The sequence below is a fragment of the Atractosteus spatula genome, chromosome 28, assembly GCF_055471065.1.
Source record: "Atractosteus spatula isolate fAtrSpa1 chromosome 28, fAtrSpa1.hap1, whole genome shotgun sequence".
Classification (NCBI taxonomy): Eukaryota; Metazoa; Chordata; class Actinopteri; order Semionotiformes; family Lepisosteidae; genus Atractosteus; species Atractosteus spatula.
Window position 1 is genome coordinate 7,612,729 of NC_142733.1, and position 19,184 is coordinate 7,631,912.

Consider the following 19,184-nt stretch of genomic DNA (forward strand, 5'->3'; position numbering starts at 1 on the left):
TAGGAGATGGCTCACTGCGAACGAACGCCGAGAAAGCATTAAAAGCATTTTCCCCTGGTTTGTCTCTCCTCCCCTTAGGCATGGAGGGACAGATAAAAACCTTTGAAGTCCCTACCTGTGTTTTTTTTCCTATTTTAAATGAAAACAGCAGGACAGATGGAACCCAGATGGATAATAAAGAAGGGCTCCTCTTTAAAAATTCATTGCGCCTCCTATTATCTGGTGTATTTATAGAGGGCTGAGCATTAAAGATTGATTTGCACAGGCAGGTGGGGGCAGGGCAGTGGCCAGCAGCAGAGCGGGGTTAACAGGACCCAGTACTGTGTGGCGGTCATCGTGCTGACCAGTCCGTTCGCTGTGAGTGGTGTGGTGCAGCTACTGTACCTGCGTTTTTATTTCAGTTTGAATTGTTTTATCTGAAAGTGAAGTTCAAATTTTCTTTAATTGGATTTTTTTTTTTGCTTTGTAAAAGACTTTTGTAAAAGCCACTTTGAAGGCTTGACTGTGAAAGTAAATTGGGAGGAATGGGTCGTCATTGGACAGGCACACGTTGAACATGCCGGGAAAGTTGTCTGTTGGGGCATTGAAGTCAATGAAACCCTCATGTCCAGACTGAGGCAGGGATATACCCTCTGTTTCCGCTGCATCTTTTAGAAAACGGTTGAGCAACACTAAGTACACTGTTGCGCTCGAAAAAGTCTATTGCTTTCCTGAAAGTTAGTCTTTCTTTTAGCAGTTTCTCGTCTCCTCCAAAGTCAGCAGCTGTCAATCTCTCTTAGTCTCAATGGATTTGTAAGCTTGCAAATGTCAGTCAAGAAAAGTCCATAAATCTTAAAATTTCATCGAATGAATTTTTCTACAGCAGAACTCGGGGCCGTTTCCCTGCTTTGTCTTGACTGCCCTTTGATTCACGTTTTTAGTTTTTGTCATTTTCAGTATTTGTTCCGTTTGCTTCTCATTTTCAGAGAAAACAATAAAAGAGTCAAGTTAAAGTACACGGGCATGTGAGCCATGAGAGAAAGGGGGGTAGTACATTATAGAAAGAGGTACTGTAAGTGTAGGTTGTAACTGTTCTTAACACCTGGATATTCTATCTTTGAGCAAAACGTTTGTCGGCATTTGAACAAAGCAGTGTTTTGTAGCTTTTAATTCCGTGGAGTTTTGCTCTTGCCAGTAATAATCCCACCCGGCTCCTGACCTCTTATTGTCTCGCCCACACAGCCGGAGAGACTACCTTGCACATTCCAGAGTGTTCCGTGATTGGCCTGAAGCGTGTTAAACAGCACGCATTAGCTGGGGACTAGCCTTGAGGTTTTAGAATGATCACGTCACATTTGGTGTTGGTCCGAACCGTGAGTGTGGAGCGCCGGTGTCTGGATCAGCCCCAAGCAGGGGTGCGATGTCTTTTAAAAGTTCGAACCGATGGGCTCTCCTCAGGAAGCGCCTTGCGCTGTGAGGGGAGCTGTAGCCCTTCTGAACAGAAAGGGAACATTTGGTCTTGGTTTGCACAAATCTGTCGCCACTTTTTAAAGGACATTTATCGTTCATTCACTTGTTGTTCCGGCTTTATCAGAGCAGGCGGGCCGACCAAACAAGAGGCTTGACCACTTTGAGGCCTCTGTGGGTCAGGGGCCAATTGGGTAACCGAATAGTAGGGGAGCACTGCAGTCAGGAGATTGAGAAACAGCAGGCATTGCGTGACACACCCCTCCTGTCCCCACCCCCCCTGTTGCTGAAACCGCAGAATGGCAGGTGGCCTGAAGCTCGTTTTGTTAGTTACTGCAAAGTGTAGCCTGTAGTGGGATTACACCAAACAAACTGGTTCTGTAGGCCATCAGTCAAGCTGACGGGAGAATGCCCATTCCTGTGTGGAACAGGAAACTCCTCTCTTCCCTTCTCCGTGGAGATCAAATTGTAAAATTTTCACTTTTAAACAGTTGCTAAAATCAAAAATACCTTCCCTCCAACTTTTCCAAGTTCTTGAAAGGCTTTTATTAAGGGTCTTTAAATCACTCCATCCAAGCCATTTTTATTATTTCTTTAAGATTACAATGAGTGCAACTGTACTGCTACTGAATTGCCTGTGGGTATTTACTTGGCTCAAAGAGCAAAGACAGCCAGAAGAAGTGTATGGTAAAAAAAAAAATCAGTTCCAATAACATTAAGCTGTGCTTAAATACTTTTATTTTTTATTGCATTACCAAGAACCATATTTCTGAATATTCATGTAGTGGTTCCGTCTTAAATAAGCAGAAGTAACTGAAGTGTGCTCTCCTTGACCAGAACATGGTGCCTCTTCCTTGGCCCCTAACATAGGTTAAAAAGGAGCTTCACTAACTCCAGTCTTCAAGAAAACAGTAAGATCCGTTTTTATTGTGAGAAATCACCTGATTTTTTGGGGGGGAGTTTGTGACCGATTCCTTCTTTGAGTCAACCGGAATAATTGTTTTATCTTGTACAGCAATTACCGCGCTAAACGGGACAGCACTCTCTGCAGGCTTAGATACTGAGAAATGTCTTAGTTAAGGTTTCTGGTTTCTCTTCTCGGTATACTAAATCAAATTATGATCTCAAGCGTTTTTTTTTTTCCCCCACAATTGAATCCAAAGGTTTGTGAGCATTAGGTTATTAAAGGACGCCCATCGGGCAGCACAGGTGGAAACGGGAAGGTCTGAAAATTCCGACTTTGCCTTTTGCAAACGTTAAACAAGCATTTTGCTTTTTTGTGCACAGATTTTGTACCTGTAGCATGAGATTCTCGTTTGTTTTTGATTGCATGACTGCCAGATAAATACTTCCAACAATATGGCTTCTTTTGCTGTTGGCACAAAAAGCAGAACCTTGGGGAAATGCTGGGGGAAGCAAATGTCTGTTGCGCAACAGTGAGAAACCTGTGAAAAACTGATGCATTCCTGTGCAGTGTCTTGTCACTTCCTTTATGAATTGCTTTCAGAAGTTTTTGTTCATCTATATAGAATGCTCTCCACTGAGGAGGGCTGTAATAACCCATTTTGTGCGTCTATGAGCTGTGTACATCCAGCACCATAGCTGGGCATGCAGGTGAGCGCTGTTAATGGAGCGTGGTGTGGGGGGGAAATAGTGCGGAAAGATTTGTGTTAAACACTTCCTAGTGAGCGCCTGAGGAAGAGAGGGAGTGGGAGGGGAATGAGAGAGGGAAAAAAGAACCTGAACTCCAGCCAAGCGAATCAGTGTAGCTCTCCTGGCAGGCAAGAGGGTGTGCTGGAAGGCGTCCAGCGAATACTTGCTGGGTTAGGCTGATGTCAGCGCGTTGCAGCCAAGGGGATTCTGTGAATTGGCAGCAGCTCAAAATCAGCACAGAAGGGGGAGCAAGAATGTAAACAAAGATTACGTAAAGGCCAGGGCGCCAGCGCATTTCGATTTCTCCCCTCCGCTGCAGCCTCTCTGAGCAGCAGCTCTGCTGGGGTGGCCCCGGGTACCTGCGCTGCGCCGTGGAGCGCTTCCCCCTTTCGAAGAATCGGGAGCTTCTCCCATGAAGAAGCGTTCCGCTGACTGTGTTCGTCTGCCTCTGCCAGGGAGTTACTATTTCAGGACTCCTTTACATTCTGAGAGGTAGTAAAATGTACAGCCGGGGTGTGGGTGTGCGTTTTTGGCACCGGTCGCCTCCGAGAGCCACCTCGTGTTTGAGTTTCCGAGATAACAGAAGGCCCTTATAAAAAAAAAAAAAGGCTTTGCGTGCCATCAGCCTAATGTGTCATAGCTAATAAAGCGTGTTGTTTTCCCCTAGGCCTGTCAGTGAATCAATCTGATGAGAATACTTGGGATTTTTGTGAGAATATATCTTACGGGGGAGGGATTCCATGTATCTGAGCTTTGAGTCAGTAGATCAGCATTAGCGCTGGAGTGCATTTGTACATTGTTCTTTGATTTGTCAATGCCATTTGATTCTTTGTTCTTGTATCTGCTTATAGCTTTTGCCATTTAACTGAACACAACAGAACTGGCTACAGAACACTCCCAGCTTCTTGCTAGTGAGAACACTTAAGGAGGTGCCTGGTCAGCATTGCATGAGCCAAAAAATCAGATCCAGGCCTGAGAAAAAGCTAATTCTAGGGCATTGTTCATCAACTGCGAGTTTTGGAGCATCCTACCTGTAGAATGATGAACCTCGTACTTGCCCCAATCTAAGCACTTGCAGTAAAATGGATACATGGGGTAAGATTCAGATCGACTGCTGAAACACACCCCCTCCTTAACACCAGCACCCTATTATTGTTGTGATCAATACAGTATTCTGGCTCAAATCGATTAGATTTTCCTCCTGAAGCTGCTGTGCCCAAGCACTGAGTAATGGGGTGCAATGTGGCCGTCAGTAAGTATGGAACACCTTGCTAAACTGGCTCCAAAATATTTGTCATCTGTCTTCCAGTAGACTACGTCCTCACTCGATGCCTCTGTCTGTTTAGAAGCAGAGCAGCTTAGCAGATGCTCTTATCTGGTGCAGCTTATCTTTGTGTCAGTACATTAGATGTGATGGCATGCATCCGTCCGTTTTCTGTTCTCATTCAATTCAGGGTCATGGGAGAGCCGGAGCCTAACCCAGAAAGCAGGCTACACGTTGGACAGGATGACAGTCCGTTACAGGGCACACACAGAGACGGACATACTCGCACCAGGGCCAATTCACCCATCAGCATGACTTTGGACTGTGGGAGGAAACCAGAGCACCCAGCCATGATGATATGCATGTACAAACAAAGCATTAGAAAATGGAAGTCCTAAGAAAATCAGGTTATAAGTGATGGGTCTGAGGCTGTGAGGGTAGGGGCGAGCTTGAGATCAGGATGTCATATTGTGGTGCAACAGAGGAGAGTAGGAACACAAAGAGTAACATTGACACCTGATGCACAAAAATCCAGGACACCAAAGCCACTACATAAAAAAACAAAAGATTGGTTTCCTGTGAACCCCATCTAAAATTGTCTACAATTACTGCAGAAGCTCTTATCTATATTTAGGTACATACTGTACTTATTTAAAATATATTTGTTTTTAAGCGGATGTAGTGGTTGTTGCTTCAGATTACACCCTTCTTCTAAAATCAGTTTTGGCTTTGAAAGCACTTGTTAGTTATTGTAATATATTAGCCACCTTTTTTGGTGTTGAAGGACAAGGATTTCATCTTTTTTTCACCACCCATTCCTCCCCATTCCCATTCCTGCAACACGTGCTCTGAGTTAACAATCCTCAGAATACATTTCCAATCGGTGCCAGAGATGGTATTCAAAGACTGTAGTGTACTCCACAAGGTAAAGCACCTCTTTACTGAATCGTCACTTAACAGTAGCAGTTAATTAACACGTAGCGGTTTTTTGGCAGTGGCTGCAGTGTACAACCACTAAGCAGAGAGGACTAGCTTTAATAATGAAGGTAAGCATGAGCTAACAGGCCTGTTTGCAAGACCACATGGGTAACAGATTAGCTTCAGGAAGAGGGGAGGTTGTATATAAACATCGCCGGACGCTAAGCTTGGAGATCTGACAAAAACGCGGAGCATCTTGTATCCCGGGAAGTATTACAGAGCCCTTAGTACAGCCTCCTCAAAAAGAGAGCGATGCAGGCCAAACCTGGACAGGTGGAAATCTTAGCTTAGCGGAGAGGCCGATGGAAAGGTAAAGGAAGCAGGAGTCCTGGGAGGAAACGGAGAGGCTGGGGGTTCGATTCCAGCCTGTCCTTGCCGAGCTCTCCTCAGTGGACTCCCACAGGTTATTTGTGTCTGTGAGGCTTCATGGCTGGGGGTGTTGCTGGCAGTATAGGATCGAATGGGCAGCTGGAGTATAACCCATCAGGGACTGCTCTCCCGAGAGGGCGTATGAGTACTGCGTACCTTATAGTGAGTACTGCTAGATTTGACCAGTTTACTAAAAACTGTGAAATCCAAGCAAGGGGACTGTGGTAAGTGAATCTGAGGTGAAGACTGAAGGAGCTGAGAAAGTTAGGAATCTGTGGTTTGGGTGCCACCCTACTAAACTTATTGCTGTCATCAGTAAGCCATATTACTGGCAAATGGCTCTGTACTTTTGGGTTGAGGGGTTCCTAACACTATCTTGCAGTCAGTCATCCATTCTCTGATGTATGCGATACATCCTGATCACTACAGCAGCAATGCAGCCGCGTTTGGTGCGTTAGGTCCGCCTTTCTAATTAAGGGCCACTACTGTTGTCTTGGGGTGGCTATAGTGTGACAAGCTGTGCTTTTGTCGGGTGGCTGGACAGTCGGGCTTGGGGGCGGCAGTGAGAATGTTCCAGGCACCCTCCCTCTCGATTTCACCTCTTTGTCCAACGCCACCGGGGAGAGGGGAGGACAGCCTGACAAGCAGAGGACAAATCAGGGGTCACGGGGGGTTAAGCGCTCAGCCATTCACCTATTGACTGGTGGGTCTGGGCCACGTGCCGTGACGGTTCCCACCATCCCAGAAGAGGGAGGGTCCAAGGAGAGGAGGAGGGCTCCGAGCTGATACAGCTCACTCCTAGCTAAGCTTCACTGGGCAGTGGCCGTGTGTCTGGTTCTGATCTGCACAATGCATCTTTGTGACACGTTTGAAGCTCTTCCTTGTCACTGCAGTGCTGCAAGCAAGCTGGCGGAGATCTGACTGGCTGCTTTTTTCCCCATTGTGAACCCGTCCGTGTTGCTAAAGAGACTTGTGCTGGTGTGATAGGATGTCGTGATTATCATAGCAGCAGGCTTTTCTGAAACTCCCAAAGCAGGGTGTACCTATTCTGAAAGTAATCACTCCATCTCGCCTGTCGCTCTGTCCCTTGCAGGTTGCCTTTGATAGAGTAAATTCATTACATGCACAGGTAAAGATCCTTATCTCAGTCGGATGATATAGGCTTGACCAGGTGAAAATTCCCATTCTGGATGCGGATTTGTCATTGACCAAATTTTTCCAAATTCTTTCCTTCTCGCATGTCTAGCAGGTGTAATATTTTGAGGCGTGTTCTTACTCGGTGGTCTAAGTCGCTGACGTATTGGCAGACACCTGTTACTGGTGCAGAATTCCAGTTCTGGTGGACTTCTGGCCAAACACTTCGTGCCTGCTGCTGTCGTGCTCGGGCCTCCAACCACAGCCCTGCTTGAAACCCTAATAACTCGGTCACCTGCCCCGACGACCAGACTCCGTGACAACCATCTATTATACGGCCCTCTCTTGTGTCAAAGGCCTCGGAGATATAAATCCGATACCCGTCACAGCTGTTTAATTTGGTCAGATTCCCGGCTCCTCCTCCTCCTCCTCTAATGGCCTTCCAGATCTGCACGCACAGACGTCTATTCCTGGCCTGCTGATGGGAGCCTGTAGGTCTTTTGTTTCTTGGGGCAGCTTATTAATCCTCGCTAACAGCATTCGTTTTCTGAACACTTCCCGCAACTTCAGCAGGTATTCATCTCCAATTACAACACCTTCAGAGTATTATCTTGAAATGCAAGCTTGTCTCTCCTGTGTGTCTGTTTTCGGCTTTCGTTCTCCTTTTAATGTTCTAGGGGTATTTGGGAGCTGAGAATAAGCTCATTAAAGGCCTTTGAATGTTTAGGGTGTGAAGGGCTGCAGGAGGCATTGTTCTGGAGTGAGACGTTTTGGCTGGCCTGTCTGATTGCAGCAATGATGGCATGTTACTGAACAGAAGCACTCACAAAAAAGCTGTTGGGAACCTGAGTAAACCATGTCCTTATAAAAAGATTCCCTGTAGCCAGATGTGTCCAGTTGCCATTTCTATGCTGTGAGAGGCTGCAGGTGAACAGTGGGCAGTATTATTTTTACTAGGCTTTTGTCCCTAGTGGCATGGCTGTCTGTATGATTTGAGCCCTTAGTAATTAGGATATCTCTACTAAGCCCCCACTGGGCATCTTTCCCTGCTGTCAGCCCTACCCCTGCGTCATTTAAAGTCAATTCTGGGGTGAGAGGTCAAGTATTCCAGGCAGAACTGATACATGCTGTTTCATGCTTCTGGAGGAACATGGATGCTTCTCTGTGATCTGGAAGCTTCTGAATTGGCAAGTGTTTGCCATTGGAGGGGAAATAAAACTGATCCGATAGTACTTTGCATATCATAGGATATTTTTTAAAGCAAATCTTGCCCAATGCTTATATTGATGCATCTAATTGACAATTATATTGATTATTCTGGAATTTTCTAGGTCTAATCTTGGAATATCGATTGAAGGTGGGAGGTCAGCTGTAGTAAAATTCAGCGAGATGGGACAGCGTGTCCCTTCTTCATAAGACTTTAGCTCTGGGTGTGTAAATCGTTATTTCAAGCCTATTGTTAAACTGCAATGTGAAAAGGTTTTGGAAATGTCAGTTTGTTTGGGAATAGACTTTGAAATTCAAACCAGTTTTGATTTTAATTTGAAAATTAAATATTCATTTAAACCGTTTTTGTTGTTAGGAGTTGTGCCGTTTTTTTCAATCATCGAGAAACATTTTATAAGGAGCTACAAGTTGAAACTCAAATCTATTAAGTATGTAAATATCACGAGCTGTTTTTTTTTTGCTTGATGAGATTTGATATGAAACCCCCCCCCCGCCATCCTCTATTGGAAAGCAAATATTAAGTAGATGACGGTTACAGACCAGAGGTCAAAAGTTTTAAGTCCTGCTTACTCAGACCGAAAATGGAGAAAAACTCATCTCATGCCCTGGGCATGTGGTTTCTCCAGGTGCTACGGAAATAGTCATTTGTTTACTGAACTAATAATAATTTCTCTCATTTCAGAAAAAGTAGGGGAATTCTATTTAAAATCCCTCTTTGTGGCAGAACGCTTGAGGTACTTGTGTTGGGTATGTTTGCTAGTGTATATTTGCTTACACAAACAATAGGTGTTGGAGGATGAGCCTCAGTTCAGACCGTTAAACATGCGTATAGTAACTCCGTAACTCATCGCACACTCATATAGTAACTAAGATACGCATGATTGCCCTTCGTGGACATGCTTATTTTCATCTCAATATTCTAGTTCTTGTAATCTAATTGAGAATTATGTGGTCTTTACTGCAGATCTTCACAGAAAGTACTGGTGGAAAAGGCCTAGCTTTGCTCCTTTAAGTCTTTGGTTTCTTCTGACGCACAGAGTGACAAGTTTTGCAGTTTCTGGGTGCCATGGCAACACGCACTCAGGGCTTGAGGCCCGCACAGTTTGCAAAGGTACAGGGAACGGTTGTTTTTATGCGACACGCTTTATTCAGGTACAGTGTGGTACAAACAAACTTTATTGGCACGCTGTTACACAGGTATAGAACAGCACTATAGAAAATGAGCAGTGCTTACGAGATGCTACGGTATAGTACAATTACAGGTAATTATTGTAATCAACACACTCCCTTCCTGGAGCCAGTTTGAATTCTTTCTTTTTGAAAAGCTAAGCCCAAGAGTTTTCTCCAGCGAGGGGTGGTGAAAGGTCCAGTGATCGATGTCCCAGAACGCCCACTGCGTTTTTCTGAAATCCTGGTGATGCCGTTTCCCTGAAACTGCGTAGGCACACATACGAGCAGGCTGAGCAGAGCTTTAGGGCGAAAGAAGCTCCCGTTTCATTTGTGACGTGCCTGTGGCTCCGATTCGGTCTGCGGAGTGTAATTGTTCTCTGCGTGGTACGTGTTGATGGCAGATAAGGGTCGATGCAGGATCCTGCGTCTGCGATGTGCAATTTTAAAGGAAGAGGATCAGAGTATTTCCCCGTAATTCGGCAATAGTTACGTGTAAGAAAGCCAGCAGTGATGTAATAGAGGATTGATCATGTGATAAACTCTGTATAAATGTTAGGGTGCAAGATTGCAGTGTCCATGTTTCAAAGTGCCTTTGAATTTCAAACAAAGGCCTGTCTAGGAAATTGCACCCATTTGTGTTTTCCAAAGCAATCTCCTTTATCCATCTGCTTAAAAGCCAACGTGGCATTTTGTATTTACCATAAAAAAATGCCCATCAGCATAGAGCATTTGATAATCTGAAGAACAAATTTGGGGTTTATTATTCACAGGGAAGTGCTATTTCTGCTTCCCCTGCTCATTGGTGAAGTGGAGTTTAAGAACCACAATATTGATATCAAGAAGCTCGCCATCATTTCAGCACTTTTGAAACCATCTTTCAATGGGGGCAGTTTAGTTAGGAGGAAGAAATATTGACTTTCATGTGTTTTGCTAGCATGAGTCAGAAATGTGCTTTCTCTTCCTTTAAAAAGATCAAGAAGGACAATTTTGAAAGCCAGCCACTCTTGAAGCCCATTAAGAAGGAGAGTGCATGCCTGTCTGCAACAAGACTGTTCTGCAGCTCAGTTGAGTTTTTGGAAGAACTTGACGGCATTTATTCTTATGCTGACCATTTCTAATCAAAATTGAATTCCACCTTTTCCCGTTTCTATCCCTGAATCAAGCTTCCATCAGTTTTCCATTCACGGTGGCAGATGCCATGTAATGTGCCTAAGGGATTTTTTGCTCCGGAGGTTTTTTTCTTAATGTTTATTTGCTGGCCTGTCCAGCCATTCTTTATCCTACCACTTTGTCCAGTATAGGGTTCTTTTACCCACTATGCTATCCCGGCAACCCTAAACGGGATGCCAGTCCATCTCAGTTATTAATGAACCATTCAAGGAAATAAAGCAAGTTCTTGCAAGGGATGTTAGAGATGCACTGCTAATTGGCATCAGAATCAACTTGATCATCCATGTACAGTGAAACATTTGCCACACTTAGACAGCAGTAAACAAAGTGCATCTACAATGCACACAAAACATTCAGTAGATTGTACAGATGCAATATAATATCATACAATAAAAAAACAAGATTGAAGTGCAAAACATAATATTCAAGTGTAAACTGCATGTATATACCGTATGCTCTCAGTGGAATACTCTGAAGGGGTTCACACATTAGAGTTTAAAATAGTAATTGCACCTGGTATGAATGATGACTTCTTAACGTTTTTTTGTAACACTTGACACTCTGAAACATCGCCCAGATGGTAATTTTTCAAATTGGTACTGTCGTGGATATGAAGCAGCATTTACTATTACCACTGCTTTCCTGTAAAGACCTCTGGTGTACCTGTGGTTCTGTTCCTGACCAGTAATTGTGCTGCCCGTGTTGATAATCCTGGAGAGCACGGTTGTGCTTTTTAACCCATTAGGAGGTATCTTGCAAATATTGTTGTTGGGCAATTTGATCAGCAACACCACGTGTATGCGGCCCCCAACACCTACAGGCACTGCGCTTCAATTTTATTTGAGGCCTTTTCGGGGTTGTTTGAAGCCCACTAGAAGTTGCCCTGCTGGGAGCACGAGGTGTGTGACCGATTCTACTACTGTGCTCGTTAAAACCCTGCGCCTCCCCTCCCCGCCCTGCCTGCCCAGATAAACAGATGTGTGCTGGGGGGTTGAAGTGGGGGGTGGGGTCTCAGGTTCCTGTTAAGCGGATGCAGCTGCATCCAGTAATAAGACTGGAAGGGGGCTTGGAGGCCAGCAGGGGGAGGGGTTCGGAGCCCTCATTGGTCGGTTCTACTGTACCATGTGTCGGGACCGTTGGTGAGGGCAGGGGGAGGGGTCGGGGTCGGAGCTGCGCACTGTAATTTGTTTACATGCCAGCTTATCTTGCTGGGCAGGGCAAGTCAAAACATTGGGTTATGTGCCATTAATCAGGTGAATATTGCTAATTGTCCAGGACCTGACTTTTACTCACAGGTTCTTGACTTTGTGGACACCTAAAGCAAAACAAAAAAAGACAGTTAAACTCCTGCCTACAGTTTTTAAAAAATGTCTTTGTCATTTGAGGTTGTGCCGAAGAGTGGCATCTTAGTGCAGTCTCAAATAATTCCTGTTGAGGGATGTTTGTGGTCATTATCATACTCCTGCTGGACCCAACTCGACTCCCGTCATTTTGCTAGGGTGTTTCGTTTTTGAATGTCGTGAGTGACCTGAAAACCTGGTAGTGTACAAGTTTGATCTGTACGACTTGAGCATTTTGCTTCTGTACTGCAACCTTGAGGCCCCAGGATACAAAGTGGGGGCTCGTATCCATGTTGCACAGGCTTCGGTGATAGTGATGAGTTAGGGGAGTGGGAAAGTCACTTTCATACCTTGGGACACTAACTGTATGGAGAAGGGATTTGATTTAAAACTTAGTGGTCAGCTTATACAGCCACTTTGTATAAGACCTTAAAACCTTTTTGGTTTTAATTATTCTTGCTTCTCGTATTTAAAAATTTCAGAGGTGTCCACCATTTGTGTACTCGCATCTTCAGACCAAACAGACTCTAACCTTAAATTAAGTTTAGTTTAAGCCCGGAACCTTAATCTCCAACCTGTCCTTCCTCCAACAGATCTTTGTGCGGAGTTAAGTCTGCTGGAAAGTTATCACAAGAATTAACAATCTAATCAAAGAGAAAATGCAGAACAGGATACTCGAGTAAACTGGCTTGATTCAAGCTCATCGGGGGGGGGGGGCGATTAGAATATTCTGATCGTACCTGGAAGCGTTTTTGAATTGTTTATGGTGTCGGTCTGTTTCCAGCATCTTCTGGGGCAATACAGCCTCTGGTAATTAAGTACAGAAGTCAAAAAGCCGTGTCTGAGGCGGGGGTGTGGGGAGAGATAGGAGGGGGGTGGGTGCTGGTGCAGTGTACAGAGAGCAAAAGAGATGATGCTGTGGGGGGAGGGAAGGCTGGTTGCATTAGAAACTTGTGCAAGAGGGAGACTGAAAGGAGCCATTTAAAAGATTTATGGCGTGGCACTCCTAAGAAATGCATGCATCCTGTAATTAAGACTCCGCTTGCCTCCAGCTCTGTACTACAGCCCCCTCGTCCCCTTCTCCCTCTGATTACGGGGTCGCTAACCACTAACAAGGGCTGCGGAGTCTTAGTAGCACAGAAGGGAATGGGTCTGCCTGAGACTCTTATCTAAACAGATTCCTTATACTGATAGTTTATCATCCCCGGGTTTTGAATGCAGCCAGGGATCTCGCACTCGCAGTGGCCTAGCAGGGGACAGGCCGCTAAGTGAGGTTTTAACAAGACAGCGCTGTATGCAATCCATTAATTACCCCCATTGTGAGAGTGGTTTAAAATGAAGCTATGCTTCAGCTTTCGTCTTTTAGTGACACCAGTGTTCGGGGTCAGGGTGTCCCTTTCAAGGGGTTGTGGTCCAGCACAGTGAGGAGTGGAAATGAAGGTGCTGAAGCGGAGTGAAATCGTGCTGTCGGTGGGGCAGAGCTGAGGGAGGTGTGCTAAGAATTTGGGTAATGAATTTCTCCAAGTATGGGATAATACAGGTCTTCTAATCTAAAGGAATGTTGCAGATGAAATCATGACGGAACACTTTCAATGCATGGGAGAGCTCTGGCAAAAAGGGCAGAAATTCCGTGTGGATTAACCTTCGCATACATTATGTACTGCACCTTTATCCCTCAGTTCTCACCATACTTGGCTGTCCCTGAAGATTTTACATCCCACTGGTGCTGTGAGCAGCACACACAGCCAGCCTTTTGAGTCTCCCATATCATCTGAGAACTAGAGATAAACGTGTTTTCATTAAAGATAAAATGCCATCCAGCGTCCACAAAGTGGACGCCTGGCAGCTCTTGTGTTAAATACACAAAGCGATAGTGAGCCCTGCTGCTGACAATTGGTGAAATGAGTTGCTGGCTTGTGAAGAGCGCTTTGTGTGTGATTGTGTGTGGTACCTGAAGGCAGTTTGTCTTTGCATGTTCTGCAGCTGTACGAACTGGATGGAGACCCAAAGAGGAAAGAGTTCCTGGATGACCTGTTCAGCTTCATGCAGAAGAGGGGTATGTACTCATTGCAAGACAGAGCGCCTTAAGGTTTTTGCTCTGCGGCCTGGTTGCTTGCCCCAAGGCTTATCTTCTGTCAAGGCTGTCCTTCTGAGAGGCCTGGGGCTGTTAACACCCCAGCCTAATGGATAGCGTTGTTGAAATGTGGGAAGCAATGCTCGGTAATACCAAATCTGACACATGAACATAGCTCTCATCTTTCAGCCAGCTGGGCATATCTGCACTGTCCAGGAAAATGATGGCTTTAGGGTCTGTTCACTCTCTTCCAGTTTATAAGAGCAAGACCGGGAAGAGCTGAGGACTTTATTGAGAGTACTCATTACTACATACTGCATTTTATCTCCTTGAGACTTTTTTTTTTCTCCCAGTCACTCTGTGTAGGATAAATTGTTAATGAAGAAATCGTTACAGCCCTGGCAGGGCTGGCCTTTCTGCCTGGTGTGGATGCTGACAAGTAGAGAGATGCCACACCAAGCAAAATCAAAACTGATCTTGTAAACCCTTTGGTTTTAGCAGCCTATGGCTACCTCACTAATAGGTGCTAGCTTCTCAGTAAGAGGTGAATAGGTGAGAGGCAGCCTGGAATTCACTTGATTTTCACGTCGCCCAGTCAAGACTCAGATACTGGGGACTTTGGCTTTTCCATTTCATTTTAGCTCTCAATCATGGGACAAATCTTAATGTTTACATGAACATTTTTCATTTACTTTTATTTAGTTCAAATATTTGATTTTTTTTTCTTGGGATAGATCTACATAAAACATTTTAGAACCCTGAAAGAGGCCTTTAATTTGTGAAATCAGCAAGAAGTGTGAGCATGCACTGGAGCAGTTTAGTTTAATTCTGCTTTACAACAAGTGAAAGTCTTCTTTTTTTTTCTTGTATACAGCTCTGCTCTTTGCAATTCTAGCCCACACTGATCTCACAATGCAAAACAGAGTAGCTGCTGCCCTCTAGGGACCACAGCTGAAAGCGACATGAAGCTGGTCTCCTGACTTTCAGATTACAGCCTTAGTTGCTGGTTATGCAAGCGGTTGAGCTCAAGCATATGAATGCCTGAAAACCTCAAATCACAAGCCCCCCCATATGCATGTCAATGTCCCGTACTTCCACTGAATTGTCACCTGAAGCTTCGAGATCCAAAGATGTGATAAGTGCAGATGTCACGATCTTAAAAATGATCTTTTTTTAGGAAAATATTATGTAAAAGTATGTAAAAAAAAACACAATAGGATATCTAAAACAATGCAAGGGACAACAATTGCAGCAAATTGGATACAGTATTATGATTCAGCCTTACTTTTGCTGCAGTGGATGCCTTAGATCTTGTAGATTCCCGGAATAGGGGTGTCAACAAGGAAGATGTTGCTCTTGAGTAATTGTCCCTTGAAGCTGCAGACCTACCGTATAGCTGATGGACAAAGTTCAAATTCTCTTCTGCAAATCCAGCCCTAGCTGTGTGTGCATTCCCCGAGTGTGACAGCAGCCATGTGCCCCTCTAGGAACTCCGGTCAATCGGATCCCCATCATGGCCAAGCAGGTGCTGGACCTATACATGTTGTACCAGCTGGTGACGGAGAAGGGGGGGCTTGTTGAGGTCATCAACAAGAAGCTGTGGAGAGAGATCACCAAGGGACTCAACCTGCCTACCTCAATAACCAGCGCTGCCTTCACTCTCAGGACACAGTGAGTACCCGACGGGCTCATCCTTCCAGTCCCATCTCTTGTGCTCTGCTCCTGCCAGCATCGGCACTCCTTCTTTTTATTGAATTGGCCAGTTTTCACAGACCATTGCTCTCCAAAACCAGCTCTTTGCAAATAGCTGGGAGCCCAGATCTCTGCTCTTGTTGCCCGACAGATACATGAAGTACCTGTACCCTTACGAATGTGACAAGAGGGGCCTGAGCAACCCCAACGAGCTCCAGGCCGCCATCGACAGCAACAGGCGGGAGGGCCGGCGGCAGGGCTTCGGGGGCACGCTCTTCACCTACTCGCCCAACGGGACGCCCACCATGCTGTCTTCTCCCAAGCTGTCGGTGCCCAACCTGGGCATCGCCATGACCACCAACGGGGCTCCACTCACGCCCATCCAAAAGATCAAGAAAGGTGAGCCCCCCCAGCCGGGAGGGGGAGAGGGAGGGGGGCAGTGTTCTGTGATGGTTCAATTATCTGTAGATCGATTTCTTGCTTTGTTACTAGTGCATCGTTTAACCTGCTACTGGAGTCAGAATTTCTGATTTGCACTTTCCTCTGTCCTCCTCCTCCTCCTGCGCGCTGCTCAGAAGAGGAAGGGGGCATCCCCCTGGCGGTGCCAGGCAGGATGCCCGTGGCCCTCGCCGGGCACTCGGTGGTGGCGGCGCAGGCGGCCGCGGTGCAGGCGGCGGCTGCCCAGGCGGCCATGGCGGCCCAGGTGGCGGCACTGGAGCAGCTGCGCGACAAGCTGGAGACGGGCGAGCCGCCGGAGAAGAAGATGGCAGTGCCCTCGGAGGAGCAGCAGAGGCTGATGCACAGGGCGCTGCAGCAGAACCTGCTGGCCATGACGGGGCAGGTGCCCATGAGCATCCGCATCAACCACCAAGGTCAGAGCGCGGTGTCCTGTCCGTGTGGAGTTTGCATGTTCTCCCGAGGTTTGGTGCTTTCAAGGTGCTCCTCTTTCCTCCCTCCTGCTGGCTAGGATTGATTTTGTTTTAAATTGCCCCTCTTCAGAGTCGGGGATTCTGGGCCCTGTCTTGCACCTTGAACCCTGAACCATCCACTGCCTCCTCAGGGTGCTGAGGGCACACCCTTAGCTACCTTTGTCCTTGGCATCGGTTTGCGAGTTTCATGGGTTCTAATGACTTATTTGGCTAACACTTTTGTCAAGAGTGGCTTTCACTTGAACCTGGGGCAATTTGGCTGTAGCTCCTTGCTCCAGAGCACAGCAGCTCTGTTTTGCCTCGAACCCACAACTGTCCAGTCACAGGGCAGATCTGTGAGCGCTGTCTGCGATAGTTGGTGAGCAGGCGGGGGGGAGTGAGATGAGAGGCTCTCGCCAGTGTGTGTGGACAGCTGGGTGAATGAGTCACGGCTCAGTTTACTGAGGTCGTGTGTGGCGAAAGTCCTAAAATAAACACAATCAGCTGAGCTGCAGGGTCACCAGAGTGAAAGCAAATGTAAAGGCCTTGAGTGATATTTATAAATGAAGAATGGTCTACAGTGTTGTGAAATCCAGGATGATATGAATGCAAAAGAACAGAAAATAAAGGAATCCTCCCTTACTGTGAATAAAAGTCAGATTGTTTTTTGCTTACTTTTTGGAACTCTTTAAAATGGCAGAATTGCACTTGGTTTACAACCTTTTAAGGTCTGGAGCCCCCACAAATGAAATTATATTGAAGTCTTTCTATTCTGTAATAGGGTAGTTAAGTTCAAAACTAGGTTTTGCTCTTTAGATTTCAGAAGTTATTTTTTTAATGAGAGGATCGAATATCGCTGTATGATTATGTGGAGGAGATACTACACAAATAAACTCCTGGCTCCCTTGGGAGGCCAGTTTGTTTCAGGGGGTCTGTGGGGTCATTTTGCCATGCTGATGTAGTGATTTCCATGACTCTTTGTAGAGGGCAGACAGGACTCCGCACTGAATCTCACAACCAACGGCCTCAACAGCATCAGCATGTCTGTGGAGCTCAATGGTGTTGTCTACACAGGTATGAAGGGTTTGATCCATTTACCCTCCTTCTCTTTCTTTTTAAACCTGCACGTTGGAGTTTCTAGATCAGCCTATCATGAAGTTAAATTACATCTGGAGATTGTCAGTGGTGAAAATGAACCAAATCTTTTGATGCCACAGTAGTCAAGATTTAAGCTGTGCATGTGGCACTCAGTTCTCCCTTTTCCTCAACAAGTTAGATACACTCCAAGAGTGAATGACATAAATACTACGGAGTGCTGTTGGTTCAACTACAGACATTTTAGCCAGAATAAATGTTACCGTTGCTTGTTTTGTCCTGTAGTGGTAGTTAACACCATTGACAAGATTAACAAACGCACGTGGATTTGGGTTCGTTTATGTAACATGTCTTGCCCGCGCTCTGAAAAGTAGAAAGAAGAAACGAAAACGAAGCGCAAAACATTTTGGTCTTCTTCAGGTGTGAAGCCTTCCGAAACGTTTTTTCTTTCTCCTTTTTAGTGCCGAATTCACCTTCAAGGGTTCCTTTGCGGCCAATACACGCTGACACAGCTCACTGCTTGGGCTTCTTCATTCGTGTTCATGTTTCTTGTTTGTTTGTTTTCTTTCAGGTGTGCTTTTTGCACAGGCAGCAGGGTCAGGCCCATCAGGATCACTGGGCTCTAGTAACAGCAAAACCCCAAGCGGGCGCAGTGGGGCCCAGCCAGTCCCAAAGACACCTACCTCATCCTCCTCCGGCAACCCTTCGCCTTAGCAACCACAGGCCTCCCCTTACATGAAGCTAACCAAAGCCAAACCGGAAAGAAACCTCATTTCTTAGAGTAGCCAACGCCAAAAAGAATGGAAAAAGATGAAAAAGAGTGGGGGAATAAAAAAAACAGACCACTTGAAGTACACTATCTCAGGTTCTCTAGCCCGCTGTAGGGTTTTTTAATTTTTACTTTCCGATTTGTTGTCGTTTCTTTTAAAATCTTTTTTTCAGCAGCCAAGACAGCCGAAAATATAACAAAAGGAGCCAGTATGTTATAGATGTAAATGCACAGCCTGTGAATAATTTATTTCCTCTCCAGAAATGTACAGATTTCCTGAGAACAAAAAGAAAATGAAAGGAAGGTAAAATGCACTGTTTACACAATTTTACTGACAATGAAGCTTCTCATAAATTCGAGGGGAAAAGTGAATTTAATTTTTTTATCTTATTATTGTTATTAACCATATACATTGAAAAAAATATATAGGGTTTTAAAGAAAGAAAATTGTAAATATCTTCTATTTTATTCTAGAAAGTTAAAAGAAGCTTTAAAGTATATTTTATTTCTTCAGGGCAAAGTAAAAAGCACCAATGTGACCTCAAAGTTTAGACCTTTGTTTTCCCTCATGTGATACACTTTCACGTTTCATCAGATGATATTGTTACAACACAGGTGGTCAGTAGAGGAGCTAGGCCTGTGGGCCTAACTCTTGTACAGACTCAAAGAGAACTGCTCCGTTTCCTCGTCATTTTTTTTTTCGGACAGTCTTTATTTTTTTTGGGTGGGGGATAGGGGTGCTTGTTTAGGCCCCTTCATCTCAGGTTCTGAATCGTATTCGCGGTGACAATTATTTTCCTTACTGTAGCCCAGCAATTGCATCCAAAGGCCTTGTCTTTGTCCCACGCTCTGCTGTGTTCAGCTTTTCCTTGGTCCCTGTTTCTGAGCAAACTGA

General features: G+C 45.3%; 1 protein-coding gene across 1 annotated transcript in view; it reads left to right on the forward strand.

Annotated features, from left to right (window-relative positions):
- Nucleotides 1-18,318, forward strand: part of arid3a (AT-rich interaction domain 3A) — a 49,900-nt gene extending 31,582 nt beyond the window's left edge. The window contains exons 4-9 of the mRNA XM_088907329.1: nucleotides 13,735-13,807; nucleotides 15,313-15,496; nucleotides 15,669-15,916; nucleotides 16,093-16,389; nucleotides 17,410-17,499; nucleotides 18,092-18,318. Of these exons, the coding sequence (XP_088763455.1) occupies nucleotides 13,735-13,807; nucleotides 15,313-15,496; nucleotides 15,669-15,916; nucleotides 16,093-16,389; nucleotides 17,410-17,499; nucleotides 18,092-18,234 (1,035 nt within the window). The 3' untranslated portion in view covers nucleotides 18,235-18,318. The remainder of the gene's footprint in view (nucleotides 1-13,734; nucleotides 13,808-15,312; nucleotides 15,497-15,668; nucleotides 15,917-16,092; nucleotides 16,390-17,409; nucleotides 17,500-18,091) is intronic.
- Nucleotides 18,319-19,184: the final 866 nt, after the last annotated feature.